The 24,735-nt window shown below is 41.8% G+C and overlaps 1 protein-coding gene across 17 annotated transcripts in view; it reads right to left on the reverse strand.

Annotated features, from left to right (window-relative positions):
• Positions 1-1,306: 1,306 nt before the first annotated feature.
• MAGI2 (membrane associated guanylate kinase, WW and PDZ domain containing 2) overlaps positions 1,307-24,735 on the reverse strand; it is a 618,641-nt gene continuing 595,212 nt past the window's right edge. For 15 of the 17 annotated variants that reach the window (XM_079993549.1, XM_079993547.1, XM_079993552.1 and 12 more), the window contains one exon: positions 1,307-3,380. In XM_079993549.1, the coding sequence (XP_079849675.1) occupies positions 2,581-3,380 (800 nt within the window). In that variant the 3' untranslated portion in view covers positions 1,307-2,580. Of the gene's footprint in view, positions 3,381-21,512; positions 21,624-24,735 lie in introns of all 17 variants that reach the window. The other 2 variants (XM_079993542.1, XM_079993543.1) reach the window with 2 other exon arrangements.

Here is a 24,735-nt window from a genome sequence, read left to right on the forward strand (position 1 = left end):
TGATAACTGTGGGGTTCTGCATACAGACCAAACAGGATACGCTGAGATCATGTGTATCAGCTGCCAATTTTCCATATATTCGGATTGTGCATGTCAGGCCAGCGAGATTGTTCCTCCTGTGATAAATAGCAGACTTGGGGAGAGATTTTTGTTGAGACTGCATTATTGGTTAACCCTTCCTCCCTTTCTATCAAGGCCCAATTCTGCACCGACACCACAGCTACAATCTGCAGGTTTGTTTTAAAGGTTCACATAACTCAAAGTGTGCAATGGCTTGGTTGTCATATAGAAAAATGGCACTCTCTTGGCAGTGGGGTGTGCATGGAGACAATCAGTATTTTCATGATATTTCACTCTCCCCGCCCCCAATAAAAAAATTATTACACAGCATAAGTTGGGAAAAAGATTCTTGGATATATATTTTATTTGAGTGGTTTAGAATATCATACAGTAAACAAGATTTCTGTAAAAGTTAATTTATCCATAGTGGTGCGTTTCATAAAAATAGTTGCTCACTTACAGCCTTTCTGTGACTATTAATACATGGAATTATATTTATAGCGATAGAGCTGTACAAGGTAAATTCACAGCTAACACTACACAGAAATATTATTTGGAATGGGGTTTAGATGATGTGCTGTCTTCACAGGTTATCAATTACAACCGCATAAAGCAATTACCGCACAAGGATTTGCTGGGCACTGTGCAAATCGGAGTTTATGCAAGCATAATCTCAACTATTTACTCCCCAATGCTGTTTGTTTCTGTTCATTATACATAGGAAATAATATTGATGGATGTGCATTTCCATTTAGATTAGGGAAATTTTGTCCAACATCCAGATTTAATAAATTAACAGTGAATTATGCCAAATGTCTAGGTTGGAGGATAAAGATATATCTCTAATTTCTTAATTAAAAACTATATATATATATATTTTGTAAACAGCTACATATCTTTGTGCTTTCTTAAAAAATTATAATGGGACTAGTTCTTAAAATAAGCATCTTGTTTAAAAGGTGCAAAATCCTTTCTTTTGACTTTTCCCAACTATGGTAGAACGATGCCTCCGTATCTCCTGGAGGAAAAATGAAGCTGGGAGAGCTAGCAAGAGGCTGTTCTCCCGCGCTGCCCATCACCAGAATGGCTAACATCCCATCACTGCCTCACAGCCTTCTCCAAATCAAAACTTCCACCAACAGGATTTTTGCTCCATCATCGAGCAATGTATTTCCCAGTTACACGAGAGTTTGCCAAACACATCATTCCTAAGCATAGTTATCTTGGTGATTTTTTTATTTATTAAAAAAACACAACCCACATTATTACCGAGTTGCTGTTGTTTGTATTGCTGTTGCTGGGAAAATAGCAAACCTCTCAGGGATAAAGAATTGATTAATGGAGCTCATTGGAGAAGCTGTTCTTCACTGGCGTGGGTGGAAATGTTCTCATGGCACTTGAGATTCGAAAGTTAAAAGCAAGAATGTTCTGAATAAAAATATGGAAGCAAGATAAGAGCTGGATGGCTGATGTATATATGACTTTAGATAACGGATGAGGATGTCTCTTGGAGCTCTGCCTTAGAATTTCCTAGAGTGTGATGGGAGACAAAAACTCAAGGATAGTCGTGTTAAATGAGAGTTGGACAAGTGTTGAGGCAATTATTAGTTCCTGCAGGAAATGGAGGCTTTCTGAAAGGAAACTGCATTTTTCAATCTTTCAACCTTCTCATCATAGTGGTCTGGGAACTGCATGTTACAGTTCTCCATGTCAAAATTTTTATGGTACCAAGTAATCCTGGTGCATGGGGGGGGGGGGAGGAGTGTGAGTAACCTGTGGCAATCTCCTTTTTGAGGCTAGGTTTGTGGATACAATTCCACCCCAACATACAGAAATATGGGTTGTTCAAAAAAATGGCAGTAGAAATGGTATCGCACCAGCTAATCCACTAGGATTGCACACCTTGCATAATGAATTATGCTACTGGTTTTCGGTGATCTTTTCCAAAGTGTTAACAGTGGAGACATGTCATGGATATACAATTTCAAATGCTTCAAACCCCTGTCTGGATATGTTGAGAACAATTTATTTACAACATTTAACTCAGATAAAAGATTTCTTTTTCCACTTTTAGCTTTCTCCGTGCAGTTTTATTTAAGGCGATGTTCCAGTTTGTGATTGCTCTAACTTCTTCCAGTTTCTTGATATAAAGTTTGAACGAAAATCCAAAGTCCTTCATGCAGTGGAAAACAACATACTAAAGCTACACTGCACTGTCCTTGTGGTTGACTGTCCTTCATATTATTTTGGTTTCTTCCATAGCTGCCAAAGTCTCTGAAATGAAACTGGGGGACTTTAGGGTCACATTTAAATACTGTGTGACTATATGCTGCTTCAACTTATTAGGACGCTATGCACGTTGTCATGGAAATACATGTTATTGTTTCCATTTCTCAGTGTTTTGAGCATGTATGCGTGTGTGTGACAGTTAAAATAAATTAAAGTAAATCAATGTGAGACAGACGCTAAGAAGGATGTTCTGCATCACTGCGAAACAGTTAGAAGGCAACAGTCCCTGATTTATCTGCTCATAGCTGAAGTGCCAGATTTTAGTACATCAGGTAGCTTGTCAGAACCAGGAATCTTCCATGGTCCTGGTGAGACAGTTGCCTTCCGGGCTGTCGTGTTCGTGCTACGTGTGCTAATGGAGTGGAGGTGTCCCTTCCGTGGGAACTCACTGAGCTTCCGTTCAGATTCCTTCTGGCTGTGATCCGTGTCACTTCCATGCGAGCTGCTGCTATTGCTACTGTATGTCTTTGTAGCACCAATGGAATCGAGCTTGACGTGTTCGGAAGCTGCAGCCAACTTCTTCCCTGTGACAGCTGAGGCACTGTGATCTTTTGCACCGAGCGATCCTCCTCTTTTGCTTTCCATCCACTTGGATCTCCCGGCCAGTTCATCATTGGTTCCTGCACACCCAAGATCTTGTACCGCAGCCTCGGCCATTGTGCTCAGTCCAACCGCCTTGCTTTCGGACGCCGGCCAGCCGCTTTCGCCAGCCTTACCCTTGCCTTCTGAGCTTCCTTTCCGAGAAGCCTCTTCGTGCTTTGACCTGTCTACCTTTTTAGGACTTGCAGACCTCTCTCTCTGCTCACCTACCCTTTTCTTTTTGTGGCCATTTGCTGAAAGCTCTTTTGGTTTTCTTACATCATGTTCCCTCTTGATATCCCATGTTGGCTCTGGGTTTATCTGGTGGGAAGGGTCAGAGGGTTGGGCTAGATGTGATGAAGATAATGGTGAGACAATGTCATCAAGGGAAATAGTTACTTCCGGCAGACCTGGGGAGGTGGCAGAGGGAGAACTCCAGGAGTTTGGTTCGTCTGTTGCAACAAAAAGGAACAACAGTTATTTCCACTGCTCTTTCACTGAATCTGCATCACAATTCCTAGTAGTTAAATTTAAACTCTAGAGACATTTTTTCAGGTGTAAGTCTCCTCTTTAGGTGAGAGGAGGTGGGGGACCAAGACAAATCATGCCAATGGAAATAGTCATCATTGACTTTGGAACATTGTGAACAGCTCTAAATGGGTCAGCGGGCTACACATGACATGGAAATTGTGACTGGAATTCCTATCTCCTTTACCTGCTCACATGCTCTGCAGCTTTCTGGGGCACTTTAAGTTAGGGAACTGATTCAAGGAGCAAGGTGTAGACAGACCCTGCCTCCTTCCCTCAGTGCCATAAGCCTAATCCCATTTATCCCCCAAACCATTGTTCATGATTGCTCTTTCTAAAATAAAGAGATGTTGAGAGCTCCAGTCAGGGAATTCCTACATCGTGTGTAGTTTGACCCTTACACACATAGGGCTCAACTTTGATATGAATAAAAACACCGGTAAAAATAGGCTGGATTAACCATTATGCTATGCACCCTACAGAATGGAGATAAATTCATACTGGAGAGCTATCTATTTTGTATTTCACTGAAAGCACCGTCCTTACTCTTCTAAAATAATCACAGCTCATAATGGCTTGTTAATGTTCTTGCTGCCATTATGGATTGCTCTGCAGATCCTGTGACCATTTTGTGGCCACTTCAAATTTTACACATGTCACACAAAGAAAGCACTTCTACATATGAAAAAAGACTGATTTAGCTGAATACAGACTATGTTAGTTGAAGCTAGTTCACATTGAAACCACTCAAACATATGTCACGGCTAACTTGCCCCATTTATCTAAATTGGTCTAAAGACCAACTAACTTAGATTGGATCTAACACATTGGCTGTGGTGTTATGGGCAGGTGTTGTAATTTTCTGTAATTAAGCAATTTATTTTGTTAAGGTTGCAATTCTTTGCACCCTTACGTGGAAGTAAGCTTCATTGGACACAATGATACGTACTTCCAAATAACCATGGATGCTGCTGTGTTGTAAAAGGCCAAAAATTTGCAAGCAAACAAAAAAGCAAGGAGCCACATTTCCAAATGTGTGCATTCAAGAATACGTCTCATTAACCTAATATGGACATAGTGAGGTATGTTCCTGAATTCACACATTCTGAGTTCTGGCTCCTTGTTTCTGCAGCTGTTATGGACAGATGTGAGACAAAATGACACATCAGTGGAATATAGAGGGAAAATCTTTGCCAATCCACTAAAAAAAATAAGATGAACTGAACTGGGGTGCGTGGGTTTTGTGAACATTCTTGTACCCATAGACTTGGTGATTTAGTGATGCCCAAAAAGATGTAAAAATGCTCCCAGGGGGGAAATGGGAGGCACCTCTATTACCTTTGCTGTGCTGGATTGCGCAATGCTGATGAACTTACTACAGATGGCAAAAGAGAGAGCAACGTTTCATGTGGGAATAAGAGAGTGCATCTGAATATAGGTACATCCTACTCATCAGAGCACACTTAATAAAAAGTGTGATTGAATGCCCATTGCAATGAGCAATAAGCAAAAGTCAATTTAGAGCAGTGCTTCAGAGTATGTCCACTCAGTTGTTACCTGTGTGAGTAAAAAGATGTTTTTGCCTTTAGGCCCATTGGTTGGAGGCTCCTTTGGGTTTTCCACATGCTCAAGGCAAACACCTGCAGCAAGGCCCCTCTTGGGCACTCCCTGTTCAATCTAGAACCTGGCAAAATCTGAGTTACATCTTCATCCAGCTTCCCTGATGTCACCATGCAGTCAAATCTGAATAGTGCTGTGATGACATAACAGTCACTACATGATCCTGATGGGCTGGATGAACAAATAAGTTTGCTAGCGAAGTAGCAGGGGATCAGGGAAACAATGTTTTCAAAAATAGGTGTGAAAACAGCACAAAGTGGAAAACAGAGTTTACTTGTGGGTAGGAATGGGAGGGTGAAATCTGACTCAGTTCATACCTTAGAGCAAACCCACAAAATCCACATGTTTCTTTTGAAGCAAGACATGAAACAAAACACAGTCATCATTCAAAATTTACACTTTTTTGAATTTTGCAGTGCAGTTCTTTAGCCCAGTAATCTGTACAAATATGCATATGTATTACCGTATTTTTCGCCCTATAGGACGCATTTTTCCCCCTCCAAAAATGAAGGGGAAATGTGTGTGCGTCCTATGGGGCGAATGCAGGCTTTCGCTGAAGCCTGGAGAGCGAGAGGGGTTGGTGAGCACCGACCCCTCTCACTCTCCAGGCTTCAGGAAACTCTGTGCAAGCCGCGGGAGCCCTCTTATCCCGAAGCCCCGGCGCACTGGGCAGTCGCGCTGTGGCTTCGGGTAGCTCCGCGCAAACCGCGGGAGGGCTTGCGCAGAGCTGCCTCTTATCCCGAAGCCCCGGCGCGCTGGACAGTCGCGTGGGGCTTCGGGTAGCTCTGCGCAAGCCGCGGGAGGGCTCCCACGGCTTGCGAAGAGCAGCCTGTTCTGGGGGTTGGGTTCGGGGGAAGCTCGGGCTTCCCCCGACCCAGCCCCGCACCTGGGGGGGGAAAAATAATTTTTTCCCCTTTATTTCCCCCCAAAAAAACTAGGTGCGCCTTATGGGGAGCAAAATACGGTATAATAAAATTTATTATTATATATTATATATTATATTTATTATTATAATAAAATGCATTCTATTACAGAAAATTGCTTTGCAAAACCTGTATCTTAGAATAAATTCTAGGACTGGATACAAAACTGAATGCAAGTTGTATACAAAAATGTGTGTCTTAGAAGAAATTCACACTAAAAAGCTGGTGAGTTTTCATGAGGACATGGTTTGTTTTTTAATTGCAAAGTGATATGGGAATGTAGAGAACTGAACTTTAGATTAGAAAAACAAGAAACAGAGAGAAACTGAGATGGATAGAGTCATGCATTCCCTACTCAGGGGGTAGTTTTCACATCCCTTGAAAGCATACAGCTTGCCTTCAAAATGAAAGCGAAAATTCAACAGAGCTCTATTTAAAAACATCCATCTTCATAAAGGCAGTTAACAAACAACTCCATTAATCTCCCTCTCCAAATCATTATTGAAGAAGGGGAAGGGAAAACTCCACACCAGTTGCAGGTCTAATCAGTATCTACTGATCCAAGGCTGTACCAAATTATCGTTCACATATAAATAATTATCAGGCACAAACTCAGTTTCATGAATTATATGCATGTGCAGAGCTATCTAACAGATTTGAATCCCTTCCGCTTCATATTGTACTTAGTAACAAGCCCCAAGGGGCTTAGACTCCAACATTTTACAGTGAGGGAGGAGAACAAGGGGAATATGAGCAGATTCTTCTACTCTGCTTGGCACATGGGAATACAATGGCTGGTTTGCACGTCGCACTAAGTCAAACCATTGCTATGTGTGAATGTGTGAGCATGTGGCCGCCTGGCTGCTGTACCTTACTGAGCTAAACTACGGATTGGTTTAGCATGTTGCCCTCAAATCCTGCCTGCCTGAGACCCAGGTGAAAATTCTCTTGATCTGATGACCTGCCTGTGAACCTATGACTGACAGCCTTCCTCTTTCTCTAGCTGAGGGTACACAGGAAATTATTACCACCTTTGCTGTTTTTTTTATCATCATCATCATCACCACTGTTACCTGTGTTGTTTTGGAGATGGGGAATTCAAAATCTCTAGGGTGTATCATAGGCCATTAAGATCAAGTGATTTGCTGCTCAGAAGGAAAACCTTTAAAGAGCTCTGCTCAAAACATAATGGCTCATTTGGAATTGTTCAACCATTACTAAGATGATTGCTTTTCATAACATATCTAAACATGAAAAAATGCACAATTTTACGCTTTAGAGCCATTGGATTAATGATTTTTCTCTTTCCGTGCTTACAGGAAAATTCTGGGGACATTTGGTAGTATTTCTGAGGTTTTTACTCTTTATCACTTTGCACAGACATAAATGAAATAGGATATATTTTCCTTCACAGTTCTTACAATCCTATCAAACATCAGATGGATGTTTTAGCAGTGTTTCTGACCAGAAGCACAGAAACTGTGACATGGTGGACAACAATTTGTTTCTATGGGCTGGATCTTGGAAGGTTTCCTATATTGCAGAGTTGACATTGTGAATAATTGGACACTGCTACTTATTTATGTATTATATATTGCTCATTATTATGAATTGTATTTATATAACTGACTGTTTTAATTTGGTATTATGAAAATTATATTAGGAATGTATAGTACATTGTTTATTAAGTTTGTATTATTAAGTTTGTATTATTAAGAATGTATAGTACATTGTTTATTAAGTTTATAACGCCCTATATAAATGTCTTAATAAATAAACAAATACTTTAAATCTTCTCTCCAGGGCATTAAGAGTGGCCTGTCTGTTTCACTGAGACTTTTGTCTAATAAGACAGTGACTTGTTGAGACGCCACAAAGGGAGAGTCACACCTAAGTGGGGATTTGAATCTACATTTCTTAGACCTAAACCCTAAGTTCTAACCCCAGGACCTCACGGCTTCCATAGTTCGCAGGCATGAGATTGAAAACATTTAATAACTTTGGATCATCTACGCTGGGCAATCCCCTGAGACAAATCTATCCAGGAATGCAGTGTAAGGTCACAATTTGGATGAAGTTACAGGGGTGAGAAGTTCTAGCTTAGACATCCATGGAATTCATGTCATGGACAAAATCATAGGGAACTAATATTTAGCTCCTGCCCTTTTCTGTTCTCCCTCCTACAGTTATGGAATTCCAGATCTTTCATCTACCAGGTAGCAGTGGCCAAAAGGGATATTATTATTATTATTGGTATTATTTAATATTTACAACAGTTTTCTAAGGTAGGTCCCAATTATTGCAGACTGGAGTTGAGGTCGAGAGAGAATTGCCTACCTAAAATCAGGGACAGACTTTGGTAATATGAGGGAGGACATCAGTTGGTGAACTCCCCTACATAATTCTTATTTTCACAATAATTCCTTTTTTATTTATCATTATTTTGCGCCCCCTCGGCTCAGCGCTCTTTGTGGAAGAACTACCCACACTGCCCTAAATGTGATGCTGCTAATGAACAAGCTGAGGAGAGATTTCAACCACAGAATTCCTGATTTATAGCTCATGCTCTTAGCCCCAGCCCCTTCCAGCTCTACATCAGCCTCTAAGCATGTCCCAGAATGCTCTGTCTATGCAATTGCCAGAAAGGCGGTGGATTTTACTCTCTACTGCGGATGCAGCTAGTAAAGACCACAATGCTAAGGTTGGGATGGTGTCATATATCACAAAGAATTTGTTTCATTTCAGCCTTTTGGCTTGAAATCTCAGCACACCAGCTATTCTTGTAACTAGGGTTTCCTGCAACCTTTGCTCAATCAGATCTTTGAGTCACAACCGGCTTTGTTTTGCTGCTTCCACATCACAGCCCTGGAAGACGTTACTTTAAAAAAAGCCCGTAAAAAGATATATTACAAGCTTGTTTTGCTGATGGCCTGGGAAAGACTTAGCAGACTTTGTTCAATTAAGAACAAGCAACAAAAAGTCACTCCAGCCCCAAATCCTTCCCTCATGATTTAAGATATTGCTTAGTTCAACTTCTCTCTTCTTTGTCTCTCCACGGCTGATCCTCTTGTTCACACAGCCTCCCTGGGTCTGAGTCTCTCCAGAAGGAGAGCAGCTACCAGGCCTGTGCAGAGGACAAGGCGAGGGCAGCCAGGTACTCTTGCCCATGCTGCTTTTTTGTTTTAATTTATGGCTTTCTTCTAACGAGACTCCTGCCCTGGGCCTCAGACAACCTCTGCAAGGGCCTGGCAGCCACGACGCCCGTGTTACACATGCATTAAAATAACAGCTCAAACACCTCTAACTCTCTGATCCTGAACAGGGATGTTACTGAGTGCTGCAAGTACAGGAGGCCCCTCCCCCCTCCATTGCAGCACAATACGTGCACAATACATGCATCACGCCAAACCTGGAAGTGACCTCGAAACATCATAAAGACGTCACTGAAACATCACTAGGAGGGAGGAACGGGGGCAGAACAGGGTGTTTGCAGGCTTTTTCAATGCGTTTCAATTATACACAATTTCACCAACACGTGTGGTGCCTCTGAATGTAACCAGGGGGCTCTCTGTGGTTTGCCTTCAGCTGCTTTGCATACCTACATGCACTGTTTGTAGTGAAATTAAATATGAACCAATAAATGCTTTTTACTAGTCAAGTAAATAGTCCCAATGCACACTATTATTATAAGCTTATGAATATATGAAGGGAGCCAGTATTCATTTTCATTTTTCTGTTTCTATTTATCTCTTTTCATTTACTTTTTAAGAAACTATTTAGCTCCTTATTAAATCCCTTTTGCCTAACTGCACAAAAACTGATTTCACACTGCACACATATATTGACACTGAATAAAATGTGCCTAGCTGCACATTAGAATAAACCCTTTTCCTTCTTGACATCTTTACACTTTTTTTTCCTGTTTGAGAAAGGTGAGAGCCGTAATAGACAATGGAAACTCTTTGCCGAGAGAGTGCTCTATGGTCCTTAAGTTGTCTTTATTCAAGGAGACCGCCAATTCCCTTTTTGCGACCCACGTTTTTTAAATGACAGCTCAAACACTACAGTCTCTAGAAAAATCCTTGATGCTCCATATATACATTGTAAATATTATGTTGGAAAGCAAAAGACTAGCTTCACAAGGAATGAAGATAAATGTTCTACAAAAAACCCCATCACAGTGAGGGGAAATGAACGATCCAACCAGCATATCCATGAGATGGATACCAATGGATCAAGAGGCAGACCCCTTTTCAAAACTCATTTCAGCTGCAGGTGGAATTGATTCTAATGGAACAAGAACATTCTAAAAAGCTGTGAGACTTGTTTTCCACATTAATTTTTTTTATTGAACAGCAACTTTACACACTCAGGAATGGGAAAAGATATCCTTTTGGGTCTCATTATCTGAAAGATGATGATAGATAAGAAAGAAAATAATTGCAGAATTAGCATGAAACCTCTATTGAACTTTTCCTTTTATTTTTCTCACAGTTATTACCGTTAAGTTCTAATTTGTGAATCATGACGAAAGAATGAAGTATTATGACTTTTCAACACCATCTTCAACCCCTTGTCCCCGCTTACAACATGCACACACCAGTTCTGCCACATCTTCCTCTCCCAAACTTTAACCTGCCCCCGTTCCAGCGCTCTTGTTGTCCACATGCTTCCATTAGCGACCTGGGGTGCATCAGAAGTGTGGAGGAGGGAATTAGGTTGACGTGTCCACTTCCCAGCAAGCCTGATGCCGCCAAAATTGCTGTACTCTATTCCCCCGCATCCAGCTGATGGCTGGTCAATGTGGGGGAAGGAAGAGCAGCTTCCCAGGACTAGGTGGGCTGCATGGAGTGGGGTCAAAGGCTTCATGCATGTGCTCCAGTACATCACACATTTTGAGCTTTGCCACCCCAATTTCTCGCATTAATGCTTTGACATCTTTAAAGTAACTAAAAAGGCAACTTTCCTATTAATAATTTCCTTTCCTTCTGCAGATGAACTCCATCTGGGGAGGAAGAAGTCCTGCCAGAATATAGCTTATGCAGAGCAGGAATAGAGCTGCAAAAACTATTTCACAAGGTGCTGTGGAATTTGAAATTATAATGAGTTTTGGATTAGTTTTTATTGCTCTAATTAAGCTAGAGTCAGTCATAAGATGGGTCCATAAATAATGTAATAAAGGGGGTAACTTTAATAAATTAGTAAATGGGCTATATATTATATTCGTGGAATAATTTAGGAGTTAGGTAGTGCACAATTTATTAGCCACCATCCTGAAGGCATAAACGCCTTTATGCTGATTGCTTTCTGTGCCCTTACGTAAGCCCACTGTTAATGACCAAGGCAACCGTTCTCCCTCCCTCCCTGCCCCTTCTGCCCTGCTCAGGAGGAGTCAGGAGGGCTGTGCATGCAGGGAAGGAGACTCTACTCTGTGCTTCCTTGGCCTCTTCTAGGATCGCTCTGTCTGCATATTTAGCAATGCAACCAATAAGCAGTTTAACATTTCCAGAGCTTCACAGATAACACTCCTGAACTTATCAATTAAGCAACAGTTAACAACAGTTAATAGATAGGAAAACCTGGAAAACTAGATGTGAGCCTATGTTTGATGTAACACTCTACTGAAAGAGTGCCCCCCCTTCTTTTTTTACCAGCCTCTTATTCTGTAATTTCCTGCCAAGGCTTTGAACAATGTTGGCTTGAAGGCCTGTCACTCTTCCTCAGCCTATTTTTTTTCTGCTCAGATAGCTCTTCGTATTCCCTTGTCTTTCCTACTGGTATGCCAGATCAAATGCTTTACGATTTCAGCTTCTGTCTATTTGTTCTGTCATAAATGCTTTTGTGGGATGAAGGACCTTATCCTCTTTCCAAAAATGACCAGAGCTGACATGGTGTTTTCCCCTTCTTCTTACAACCAGGCATAGCAGTAATGTGCCATGCTAAAAGTTTGTGAGGTTACTGATCTTCCAAGCCGGCAATTTCTGGGAACTAGTTTAGATGCTTCTGCTTTTGAGATCTGCAAAAATAATTCCCACACAGTAGTATAGGCTGTGTTTTTCTGTCCATGGAGACAGAGGAGCCCTACAGTGTGCTCTTGTATATCTCTCCTCTGTCTTCCATCTTCTTCTGTGTCCAGTTGACTGCTTGGACACTGCAACACTGCAAGACCTTGGAGTTGAGACTTTCCTATGCCTTTCTGGCAGCCTGTTTGTCCAGCAGATCCTGGCCCATAGGCTGCTCACAGGGCAGAGGACTTCTCAGATCAAATCCCATGACACAGACCCAACGTCAGGCTTGTAGATCTTGTGATCCAACCACAGACAAATCAAAGTCCACCAGCCTTGTATTGGGGGCTTGTCAATAGTGCCTCTGCTCCTGCTTTTGAGGTTCTCAAGGGACAGCAAAGAACAAAACAAAACAAGACTTTTCCCCAAGCCCTTCTGGTGGTGGGCTGCCCAACATGGTTGATGGGTTTATTGGGCTTGGTGAGGTCATAACATTATGCAGGTCTAATCTGAAGGCACTTTTCCCAAGTGCCTATTGTAAGAGAGACCCTCCAAGGGAACATTTTCAAAACAATCCCTTTACAAAAGGGGAGGGGAGATGATAAATTCCAATTATCCCAATAAATAGTTTATCAAACTGTGGGGCTTCTTATAATCCTTTTATACAAGAACATTTCCATGTAGCACCAGCTTGAGGCTTCCCTCTTTTATCTTCCTATTTAGCCCCTTCGATGTTCATTTCCCATTGACTTTAAACACCAAATATAAAGAAATCCACTACACATACTTTACAATTCAGCTATGTTTTGTCTCCAGACCAGTGGCGTAGCGTGGGTTATCAGCACCCGGGGCAAGGCAAGTAATTTGCGCCCCCTAACCCATGGATTTGCGCCCCCTAACCTGTGGATTTGTGCCCCCTAACACGTGGATTTCCCTAACCCCCAGATGTTGCGCCCGGTGCGGCCGGCCCCCCCTGTACCCCCCACGCTATGCCACTGCTCCAGACTGCCAGCTACCACCTATTTATTAAATCCTTCAATAGCTGTTCACCCAGAGGCAGAAGACGGCAAGAACATTTTGGATATCATGTTTGAAATGAAGGCTGCAGAACAATGTTATTAACGACTAGTTTGATCCATTTAATTAATCTCTTCTTTTCCACACCATGGGTTTTTGAAATTGGTAGAAATGAAGAGTATGGCTACTGGGAACGATATATTAATATGAATGAACTATCTTAGCACAGTCAAGGTTGTCACAAGAAAGCTGGTGCCGGAAGCCGGAATAACTATGGGGGCAAGTCCGTCTGAGCACATAACACCAATCCTGGTATAACTGCACTGGCTATCAATCAGATTCTAGGCCCAATTAAAAGTGATGGTTTTGACCTATAAACCTTATGCAGCCCAGAAGCCCAATATCTCAGCTCAATACATTTACATGCGGGGACTGCCTCCCCCCCCCCATAAATGAACTTGGACCCTGCATTCCTCATTTGACGCACTTCTCCATGTGCCCTCTGTGAGGGAGGTGCAGAAAGCAGCAACAGGAGAATGGTGGTTCCCTGTTTATGGGATGCTCTCCCTGATGCCATCACTATCTGCTTTTTTGGTGCCCGGCAAAAACATTATTATCCTTTGGACCTTAATTTTCTGCTTATCTTTTGGTGGTATGACCAACACAAAAAAACACACACACATGGAAGGGGTAATACCTCTGGTTTGGGACATGTTGCGCTCCTTTGGGGCCTCCTAGAAGCTGTCAGCAAATGACAGTGGCCACACCCTGGGAACAGCTCCAACTGGCTGGCTAAACCCAGTGACCACAGCTGATGGGTCTCAAGCTCTTTGTGAATTAGGTTACTTCTGCTGCATGTGAAGACAGCTCTGGCGGATTGGGTGGACGAAACCAAGAGTGGGTCCAATGGTCAAGAAGGTGGCTTCTGTATGTGTTGTAGAGGGAAATGAGGGGCAGGTGGGGGCTCATCAGCCTGGGAAGGCAGCCCATCTAGAAGAAGAAAAACTCTGATCCTAAACCTCCGCTGCCCTGCAGGATATCTTCGAGACAAGAAATGGCGGAGCAGGAAACCCTACAGAAATCTGGAGTCGTGTCCCAAAGATGGTTGGATGGTGCCTTGTATGGCTTCCTTCCAGCAACTCTTGCAGCCAAGCTGGTACCAAATGTGCTGTTCTGCTTTCCGTTGGAGCACATCAGCAAGGCTGAGATTTGAGTCTTGTCATTTGAGCAGCCCAGGAGCTCTATACACACTGCCCAGGCTTGTTCTGGTAATGCTGTGGTTTGACTTCACCCCAAGAGGTACACTCCATTGTCTTTTGAGACAGACAGATGCCAACACACCACACACACACACACACACACACACACACACACGACGCTAAGTTGTTTTGTCCTTGTTTTTAATGTTAATTTTTGTAAGCTGCTTTGAGTTTCACTTTTCTGGGGAAAAGTGATTAAAAATTATCTTCCTCTATGTGGTATTCATTGAGCATTCCATGCTATTGGCCTTTTCTTTCATAAACAAGAATGAATGGCAGACCCTGACATCACCACCGAATGTCTAGAATTCTTGTGTATGTAGCTATTATGCTTCATTAACTTCAGTTTACTGTGTGGCTGTATCTTTTAGTTAGAAGAATATTCAGAGGTTTTAGCACTGTGATTTATGCCACCTGACTGAGTGCAGACTGGTCAAAAAACTGATCTCCTTACAATATTTCACACTGCTCCACGATTCATTATTTGTTTCTATCAACAAAGGGACATGCCCCAAGGATGCATGCAGTTAAAATTAGATGCGCTCTCACTTTTTTCAGGTTCTGACTGCTGCAATTTGTAGTGCAGAGCCACGCACACTTTATGCATACTGATGAAACAGAAATGCTGATTGTTTTATTCATTGGTGTCTTGTTCCCCTAAAAAGACTAAAGTGCTGCCTTAGAAGTCTTCTGGCCTGGTTAAGATCTGCTCAGCATCCGAGGTAAAACTGCATCAGATACTTTCAGCCCATTGTCATTTAGCGAAGAGTCTTTGTTCTTTGTGGACTTTCTCCAATTGCAGGGTGGCGGCTGTTCCTCTCCTGGCAAAATATGACAAGCCACAACAATGGCAGCGCTTGCAGCAACACTTCCAACCCCAACTAAAGATGCTTGCAATGGGAGGAGATGGGTATTCCCTTATTCATTTAAAGCACCCAACTGCTGCTTTTCCACACAGGGTCACAAAAACAACAAAACTATTTTAAAAAGGAAAATAGCAATTATAAACAAAACCTTCCATAACTGCCTCCTCCCTAGTCAGCCACAGTTTACAAAGAAAAGCAGCAAGAAAACAATTCATTCTAAAGTTTATATGCCAAATGCAAAATAAAAACATATTTTCAAATCACCTAGAAGAGTAAAAAAGGAAAAAAAGGGGGGGGGGAGTGTCTGCTAGGAATGAGAGTGGAGAGAAAGTGGTTCAGTTTGCATTTTAAAGAGAACCTACCTAATTTGCACTTCCCAAAATTTAAATATACAAATTTATAGGAAGCTACCCTTCAAACTTCATGTTTCTCTGAATTTGGTAATGCAGACCTCCAACAAAATAATGTCTACAAAAATGCATACATTAGGACAAATTGTGTATAAAAATGCATTATAAACAGGTAAAAATGTGTATATTTAGGCAAAACTGCATACAAAATCATGTACATCAGAAGAAGCACTAATATGCTGCCAAATTTTTGTGAGAACTTAAAAAAAGGCAAATTAAGGCGGAGACTGGAAGCATGAGAAACTGAGAGAAACCAAAATTGATAGATTCATCCTTCTCTGATGTCCAGCAGCCATTGGTGTCCCTCCTTCCAGAGGTAAAGAATTCCACAGCCTTGTTGGTAAAACAGAGATGGTTGGGGGTAGAAGACAGACTCCCCTTTTGCATTTTAAAGCCATGCAAAAGACCCAGCTTCAAACAGCCACTCAGCCATGGAGACCAAGAGCTGTTGAGTAGCTGACCCCATGTTCCATCTAACCTACCTGATTTTGTCTGGAATAAATGAGCTATGAAATATAAAACCCTTTTAAACTGACAAATGCTACAGAAATTATAAACAAACGTGCTTAGCATGATGCGTCTGCCTATATACAGCGGCAGCTGCCAATAATCTGTTTGTGTCTTAAAAGCATGAAGCGACAATTGGCCTCGAGTGCAAATCCCAAAAGTTCATTTTGGAGTCTTTTATTTTATTTAGTTTTTAAGGCCATGATACAAGGTTTGGATCCCTGTGTGTACATGGGAATCTACTGTGTGTAGAACTTTACAAACGCCTGACCTCAAAGGAACAGATCACATGGTCAAAAGCCAGGTCATGTTATGATGCACTTCCAATTTTGAACAGCCAATTTTGAAGCTCCTGAAATCATGAGAATTGCCATGAAGTGCAGTCACAGGCTACTGGCACATGTAATATATTTCTCCATTTAATCTTGTACTCAGGAAGAGGCTTGCACAGAAAAACAAGCCAACTCTGAAAATGGGTCTAAGATACATTACAAAGAGGAAGTCTTATGCAGACACAGCAAGGGAGCAAAGTGATTATTCCTCACCTTTCCTGCTGCAACCATCCCTTTAAATCTGTGTTAAGGTCTATTTTATTCAGGGCCCAAGGCTGGGCAGATTGAGTCCTCCTCATGGTTTAATGTCCTTGCATCTGGAAAACCTAACAGAACCATCTATAGCACAACTGTGAAATCCATGCCCACATTTCTGCTAGGGTTGTGAATAGCTGTGTTTGCACAAAGCTAAACCATGGCTTAGTGGGACTTGCTTGCTCCCAGGGAGGAGATCTCATCCACTTTGCATCTCGCTAGTGCATAAGGCACAATTGCCTCATTTTGAGCAGGGCATCCCAGATTTACAGAAGCCACCCCAACTTCTGATGCCAATCCCAGATGTCCTGTTTTAGCTCTCTCCGCCTCCGTGGCCTCCACCACTGCTGCTGCCACCTCTGCCATAATTCCAGAAGCCGGCACCACAATAGCCTGGGAACCAAAAGACGTGTGCTTTTGGTGCCACGCTCTTCTGTTCCACTGACATTGCTTCCTGACGTATGTGTGTGTATGGGGAGCAGTGGGTGACAGTGCTGGATAAGGGCGTCCGGTGGTGAGATGGGGGGGCGGCGGCAGCAGTGGTGGTGTGTAATGGTGGCCGGGGCAGGTTGGTGTGGAGGCAGCAGCAGTGGGGAGGTCATGTCCCAATTTGCCTTCCCAGAATGTTGGATGGGTATGCTAGTTCTTTTAGCTCAGTGTGCCTATTAGCAATCCATATTGTGCAGATGGAACTATATTTGAGAAAAAGAACAAGCACAAGTTGACATTAAAAAAAAATAAAAATGCAACAAACAAACAAGCAAACATGTAAATTCCTCAGACCCTCCACCAGAGACCTCAGTGCAGCCATATTTGGAAGGAAAATTTCTGTTGGACATACAGAACCTGAGTCTCATCAGAGAAGATGTCAGGGTATAAATATACAACAACAACAACTTAGGGGAGCAGAACTTATTCAAGAATGTGACCATGTGAAACAGAATCTAATTAAGGCTTTTTCTGACATTCTAAAAGCTATGAGAATAATTTCTGACTGCTTTTTACCAGGTATTCTCAAATGCATTGTTCACCGAGGAGGTAATAGCCCTTTTAGAAACCGAAGAAGACTTTAGTGTAAACAACCCATTAACTGATTTCTCTGACATGTGGCCTACAGTTCCAGTCCAGCATCTGGTGAAGTAGGGTAATTGCTCACGGAAGCTCATGCTCTATTGATAAAAACGGTGCTGTGGGAGGAATTTTAAAACACTCCAACGCAGAGGAAAGAGTAATTACATCTGTGATTGCAATGCCAGTCCCAAGAAATTAAATGGTTCAAAGTAGTCCAGATGACGGAGTCAGCTTCTTTGATTCAGCTAATTGTGGTAAAGAAGGAAGCTTTAGGGTTATGTGGGCACCTTCTTCAGATGAGAAAAGCAGGATACACACCCTCTAAATGTTCAGCTAGACCTCAACCATAACAAGGCCCTCAGATTAGTTAGAGCTCCACTCTGTAATGGTACTTAGCATAATGGTTAATCCAGCCTGTATGCTTGATGAAGGGAGAGAGGAGAGGTAGACCTCCTTTTCTTGGCGCACACACACAAAAAAGATGTTAAGAGAACCATGATCACAGAGGAAGTTACGTTGCAATGATTTGGCCTTTCAAAAACTTGCGAATAGGTTATATTATTTTGACATGCATTTGTCATGGTAACTGTAATAATTTACTGGAGACTGGAAAATAAACATACATTTATGGCACCAAACAGAGCTTATTTCCATTCATTCTGAACCATCTGCTGTGCTGTTTTAAACAGGTAAAACATATCAGACTGCAATCAGAAATCTTTTTACTCTTGATCTTGAATGGTTTCTGGATTGCAGCCATGCAAGTGGACTTTGTTATCAAGAGCGGTGTATTATTATTATTTTAAGCGTAAGAGTTGATAATAGTTTCTAATGAGTTTGAAAATAATTTTTGTCAGCAGATATAGTTGTCTGACTAAATTAACGGGACTTGCACATTTACAGTACTTTTCCATGTATAAGACTATGGTTTTTTACTCTAAAATAATGTTCAAAATCTAGGCTCGTCTTATACACGGATAGTATCTCCCCCCATTTTCTTAAATCGGAGTCCCCCAAAATAGGGGGCATCTTATACATGGGGGGATCTTATAGACAGAAAATATGGTAATTTTGCACTTTAGTTTTCACCGTTAAAAAAAAGTTAATAATGAAGTCAAGAATTCACAGAGTTTGAAATGATCTTTTTGCACAGTGAAGGTAAAGCTATTGTAGACATGCCAGTAAATATGAATTGTGCTTATTTTCCATTGAAATAAATGGAGCTTAAGCTTTTAATTGTGCACAACTAATTCTGTTGGATTGACCTCAATACCTTCATGTTATGAAGTGATTATTTCGGATGTTGCCCAAGTTTTGTACACAGATACTGACTATGTAGCTGGAACTTAAAAATGTTGTGAATAAACTGCCAATCCTTAAACTAAATAAATTGCAATGCTGTGCCATTTTTTAAAAGTACATTTCCACAACTTGGTTTTGGCTAGGGAGCTGAACTCCAAAACCACCGTTTCTTTGTGGGATGCTCTGATGAGCATGGAAACGAGTGATGGGATAGAGAACATTTTGGCTCCATGCCTTTTGTATGCGTGAATTCAAAGCTAGGCACATCCGAAAGCCATCAGTGTTAGCTATTCAAGAACAGGAAAAAATCATTCTGAAAAACTTGGGTAGACTGAAAAATTCACCCAAGCAGAAAGTGCTTTATTTTGACCTCTTAATTAAAGGATGAAAGTGAGCTTGCACACACCCCAGTATATTGTTCTGCCAACACCCTGTCAAACTACATTTCAAATGAACTGCATAAACGAAACACTGTAGAATACAGTGCTTAGAACGATAATGGACTGCTATATTTTGCATGTTGTCCTGTCTTTCATGAAGGATTCATGCCTTTTGTTTTATGATGGGGGAAACTCGATCAGCACAAGCCACTTGGAGGCTCCTCATTATTTTCTATGGGAAATTAAAGACTGCACTCCTATACTCAGTCCTGCAGAATTGAATGGGATTTACTCCCAAATACGCATGAATAGGAGTGCAGCCTTAACTCTGTCAGCTAGAGTTCATCAGGTTTTATTAAGGTTTCTCACCTTTTCACTGTAAAGGTGAGAGATGAGCAATGAATGTGACCTACTGGTAAGAGATTTTTTAAAAAGGTATTTCTTAGTTTATACAAAAGCATCTTGCATTCTTTTTATGAAAGCAGTGAAGGTTCCATCATGATTCTAAACATGAGATGCATCATGGGAGTTGTATTACATATAAGAAGTACTACACTGGACATCAGCAAAGCGTGACAAAATGATACAAACATTTAAGGCATGGGGAAGTAGAGAGAAATTTGAGCAAAAAAGAGCCAATTGGGACAATCTAAGTTAGGTTGCAATCCTCTCTACGTGCGCATGAGTGACTTATCACCGAGTAAACATGCATAGGATTGGACCACAAGACTCCTAAGAGACTTAGAAGGGGGTGAAATTTACATAGTTCAAAGTTGTATCCCTACACAAACACTGCTTGTGAAAGGCAGCTTATGTTCATTTGAAAATTAATTGTGCTTTGGGATGTAATACCAAACTATGCTTTACTTTAGTAAACTAAGAGCCTTAGGGAGCCTTATTTTTCATGAACTGTGGGAACTCTGGCTAATTTGAACTAGCCAGAGGTCCTCCAAGTTTGGATGTAATGAGAAACATTATATATGTGTTATATGTGAACCCAAGGCTCTCTGCTGCTTATGCATCTAACACTAAACCATGTTTTAGCACAAGTGTCCTCACTGTGGCATGCGCAGGTGCAATGCCACTCCTGAAGGCCTCCCCAATGCCTGTGAAGCCTCTGTGCTCCCATTTTGCTAGGAGTTACCACCACCTTCTCATAGGGAGTGAGAAATGAACCATCTCAGCCTTGGAAATTACAGTTGAGAGAAGAAGGGGAAACAGTGTCTCTCTTTCCCACTTCCTTCTTCCGCTATCTAGTTTTCTAAGTTGCGATCTGCACGCAAGCAGAAAGCAAGGTGATGGGGAGACAGAGAAAAAAGATATTTGGGGGCGGGGACCAAATGGGAGAGGTGGAGGAAGAGAAGTGGGGTAACCCAAAAGGTAAGGGTCAAACTATGTGCAATTGCTATTTTCCTCCTCCTCCTCTGTTTTTTTTTTGGGGGGGGGGAATCAATATTTGTTTTTGGTTTCCCCCTTCTATCTGGGTTGGGGAGAAATCTGTGCTTGGTGGCCACCCTACTTTCTGGGATTTGTGTTTTCTCCCTCTACCATGTGTCTCTCCCAATCTCAAAGAAACCCATGCACAGAATGTGCAAGTGAGGGGTAGGCCCAACAATTTGTTTCTGTGCATGTCTCCAGCGGCAGCCATTTTGTGACTGGCAAAAGCCATTGTGACAGCAATTTTATGGTGGCGCCCAGAGCCCTTTTTGAAAATTCCAAATGTCTCAATGAGTCAATGAAGCTATATGTACGGTATATGCTAACTATACATAGGATTGCCACCTTAGGATGTTGTTGAGATTCCCTTGTATTCTTTATCAACTTTATGAGTATATATAAAATCCTGAAATACAGGGATGCTGGGGAAATAACAGGGTTAAAGAAAGCCCTATCTATCGAATCAAAATATATGTCCAGGGCTTTGTGTTAAAAATATGCACTTTGATCTTGCTTTTAAAAATATTTTCAATTTCAAGGAGAATGTAGAATTAACAGAGGCACCAAACAAGTTAAGTTGTAAGAGAAAACTTGTCAAAGACTCAGTTAAAACAATTCTGTAAAATGAAAGCATATTAGAGAACAATAAATATGCATGCAGAGTTTACACACCGTGTCTTTAGGGTGGCCCAATAAGTAGAAATAAGGGGAGCCATGCTTGTCACTTTTCATGCACATGGAGAGGCTGGAAGATACCATTCCTAAAGGAAGGGGAGGAACAGCCTAGGACCAATCATTAGAATTAACAGAACCAGTGACATCAAGACATATTATTATTATTATTATTTATTATTATTATTATTATCATTGCAAAGAATTCTTAGCTTATTAGAACAGCTGAGCAGGTTTCTTACAAGTAACAGCCAATTTATTTTTTCTAATAAAAGTCAGAGAAAGAGGCATGCAGGCGGTTAATATTAGTGAAAGAATGAAGTATTCTACAGACATATTTGAGAAGCAGATCCTAAAGAAATATGAGATAAATCTTGAGGCGATTTATAAAACCATCCTAAATCAGAACAAATTTAAAGTGTGAAGGAAACCCAAAACTGACTTGAGATTAGGTGGTACTGATGGACCTGTTTCTGAGCTGCATTAATGACAGCGTACGATCCCCCCAGTGTGCACACAAAGGGGAAGGATGCATGGAATGCCACTTATTGTGCATAATGCAGTGCTAACACATCTCCTGCTTAACCTGTCAGCTCTCTTCTCCTCTGCAGAGACCTAACGATCAAGACATGCCATTTCTGGCCAGAATTTCTTTGGCAGCTGTCGCTCTGGAGAGGAGAGAAAGGGCTGCACAAGCTAGCAGAGAATGTGCCGCTACAGCCTCCTCTTCGGGGCCATGACTGGTGTTATGTACTGAAGTTCTCACCCTGGGCCAGCAGGGTATACTGTAGATAGTTATGCAAATGAAGGATCAAAAGTGACGTTCAGTGATTGGATAGTTTTAGAAAGTTGCTACAGTAATGTTGTACTGGAGATCTATATAAGCAGGCTGACTGAGCCCTTCAGTTCTGTTCTGGCCTCTGAATAAACAAGAGCTGTTTGAAGAATCGCTGTGTCGTCTGATATGTTCACCCACAACTTAACAACTGGCAGGCTGCACCTGCACCTGTGCACCAAGGAGGAGAAGGGCAGTTCCTACGAAAAACCCCTATAGCATCAAGGCTTACTTGTATGGGCTATTTTTTTAATTGAAAATCAGGCCTGCAGTTTGGGGCTAATTCATAAATCCACCTAGGTTGGGGTGGTGGTCAGAAGCAATTTTGCTCAGCAGAGATTTGCATGCCAACTGCTCTCATCTCCAGGTGTGTTAGGTATTTGGATTGTTACAATATGCTTGATGTGGAGCTACTAGGGACTTTTGGCTGGTTCAGAAAGCTGTAGCCAGTCTGTTGACCGAGACCAATTACAGGAAGTTTCTTTGGAACTTCCTCTTTGAGAACATCCAGTCCCCTTGTTGATGGCTGGACAGGTAAAAACCTTCATTATTTAAGCAGCCATTTGGCCTTGTGAGTGGATTTGTTGTTCTCTGCTGTTGTGTTTTAATCTGTATTTTTAATTTAACATTTTAAAACTGGCAACCTTTTAAAAATTGACTTGTTAATTTACACCTGGTTTTTCTATGGCTTCACTGTATCACTGCTTATTATGTTATGTGGGCTGGTTATTTTCTGCTGTTGTTTGCTGCCTTGGGCATTCTTTCATAAAAGGTTGAGTGTAAATGCGATATCTAATACAGGCAGACCTCATTTTTATTGCCTTTGCTTTACTTCACAGATATTGCTCCTTACGAGGACATGGGTCCAGCTGTAAACAGCCAGGCACCACCCTTTTCTGGCCATGGGAAGCGGTGGAGCCAGGTTTTCCCCCTTCCGCCCCTGCAGCCAGGGGCGGCTGCCTTAATAGACCACAGTAGCTGCAAACATAACTTTTATATGCACTGAGAAACAAAACAAAAAAGTGACTCACTTTAATGTGATATTTGCTTTATTGTGGTGGTCTAGAGCCGACCACCTGTATGCCAGTGTATCGTCTATACTCGGCCTTGTCATTAACCCCCACCACTAAACTGGGGACAGGTAAAAGGTGACAACTCCCCCTCCCAAAATGATTCAGTAATGAAAACACCACCATGAGCAACAGCACCAACAACAATTCAAAATAAATATACAGACCAAAAAATAAATAAATAGTGCAACATTAATATGAGAGTGTGTGAGTTAGATGAGGCTTTTGGTGGAATTTTTAAAAATCAGTATATGAATCCTGTACTCAGAGGATGTCTGAGTAAGGACCTGCTACGGATGTGCTTTGGGAGGCAGGGTGGGTGGGGGCTGTTTCTGGAAGGCAATGTGGGTTCGGACAGGCCTGCATGACTTCTGATTCACCAGGCAGAATGGAGCCTCTGACAAGCTTCACCAACCTCTGAGTTGCGTTGCCTGCCCACAGGCTGCAAAAACACCGAAACTGTGAAGCCACCTGGCGGCCAGAGTGAGCGAGGAGCCTTTTGCTTGGTGATTCACAAGCAGCTGTGCGGGCTGGATTAAAGTCAGGGGACATGGAAGTGGACAGGAGGAAGGATGGGGGTTTAAACTGCTAGCCAGCGCTGATGGGAGCTATAGTCCAAACATCTAGAGGGCACCAGTTTGAGGAAGACTGGCCTAGGCATTAGCAAGAAATATAGGGGCGGGGGGAGAAGAGAGTTTATCTGTATCGTTACTGCAACTGTTTCTGAATGTAGAAAAGTTGAAAAAGCAGGTTATTTTGCAATGACCTCCAGCAGCCATGTTGGGCTAGTAGCCATGACACTTTTATAAACATGTGAGTCCCAGCACCTCTTTCTTCTACCGAATTCCCCTATGTATGTGTTTGTGTGTGTTGTGATTATTTAATCAGTTAGATGTTTTGAGTTTCCCTGGAAAGTGGGATATATTTTTAAGAATAAATATGACAATGTTTTTAATTGCTCCCTGCCTGTTTTGATTTAAACACGCTACAAAATTTACATGCCCCTTTTGGTGGACACTGAACAGCAGCACTTTATTTTTCAAGTATAAAGCTAAAAATACATTAGTTGTTGGCCCTGGATACTATTTCTAATTCCTGATCAAGCCTAAGCGCCTTTAATTAGGGCATTTTGCACTGCAGTGCATCTCAGAAACCTCCACATTAGCTGGAAAATTGAACTACCTTCTGAAAAACAAGATAAGGACTCAGCCACAGAAGTCAGCTACCAAAATGAAATGAAATTTTGGGAGGCTGAAATTGAATCTGGGAAGATGCCACGTTGAATTCTAAGTGCGTTTATGCAAACTGGGAGGCAGGC

This window comes from Podarcis cretensis (assembly GCF_951804945.1).
Source record: "Podarcis cretensis genome assembly, chromosome: 10".
NCBI lineage: Eukaryota > Metazoa > Chordata > Lepidosauria > Squamata > Lacertidae > Podarcis > Podarcis cretensis.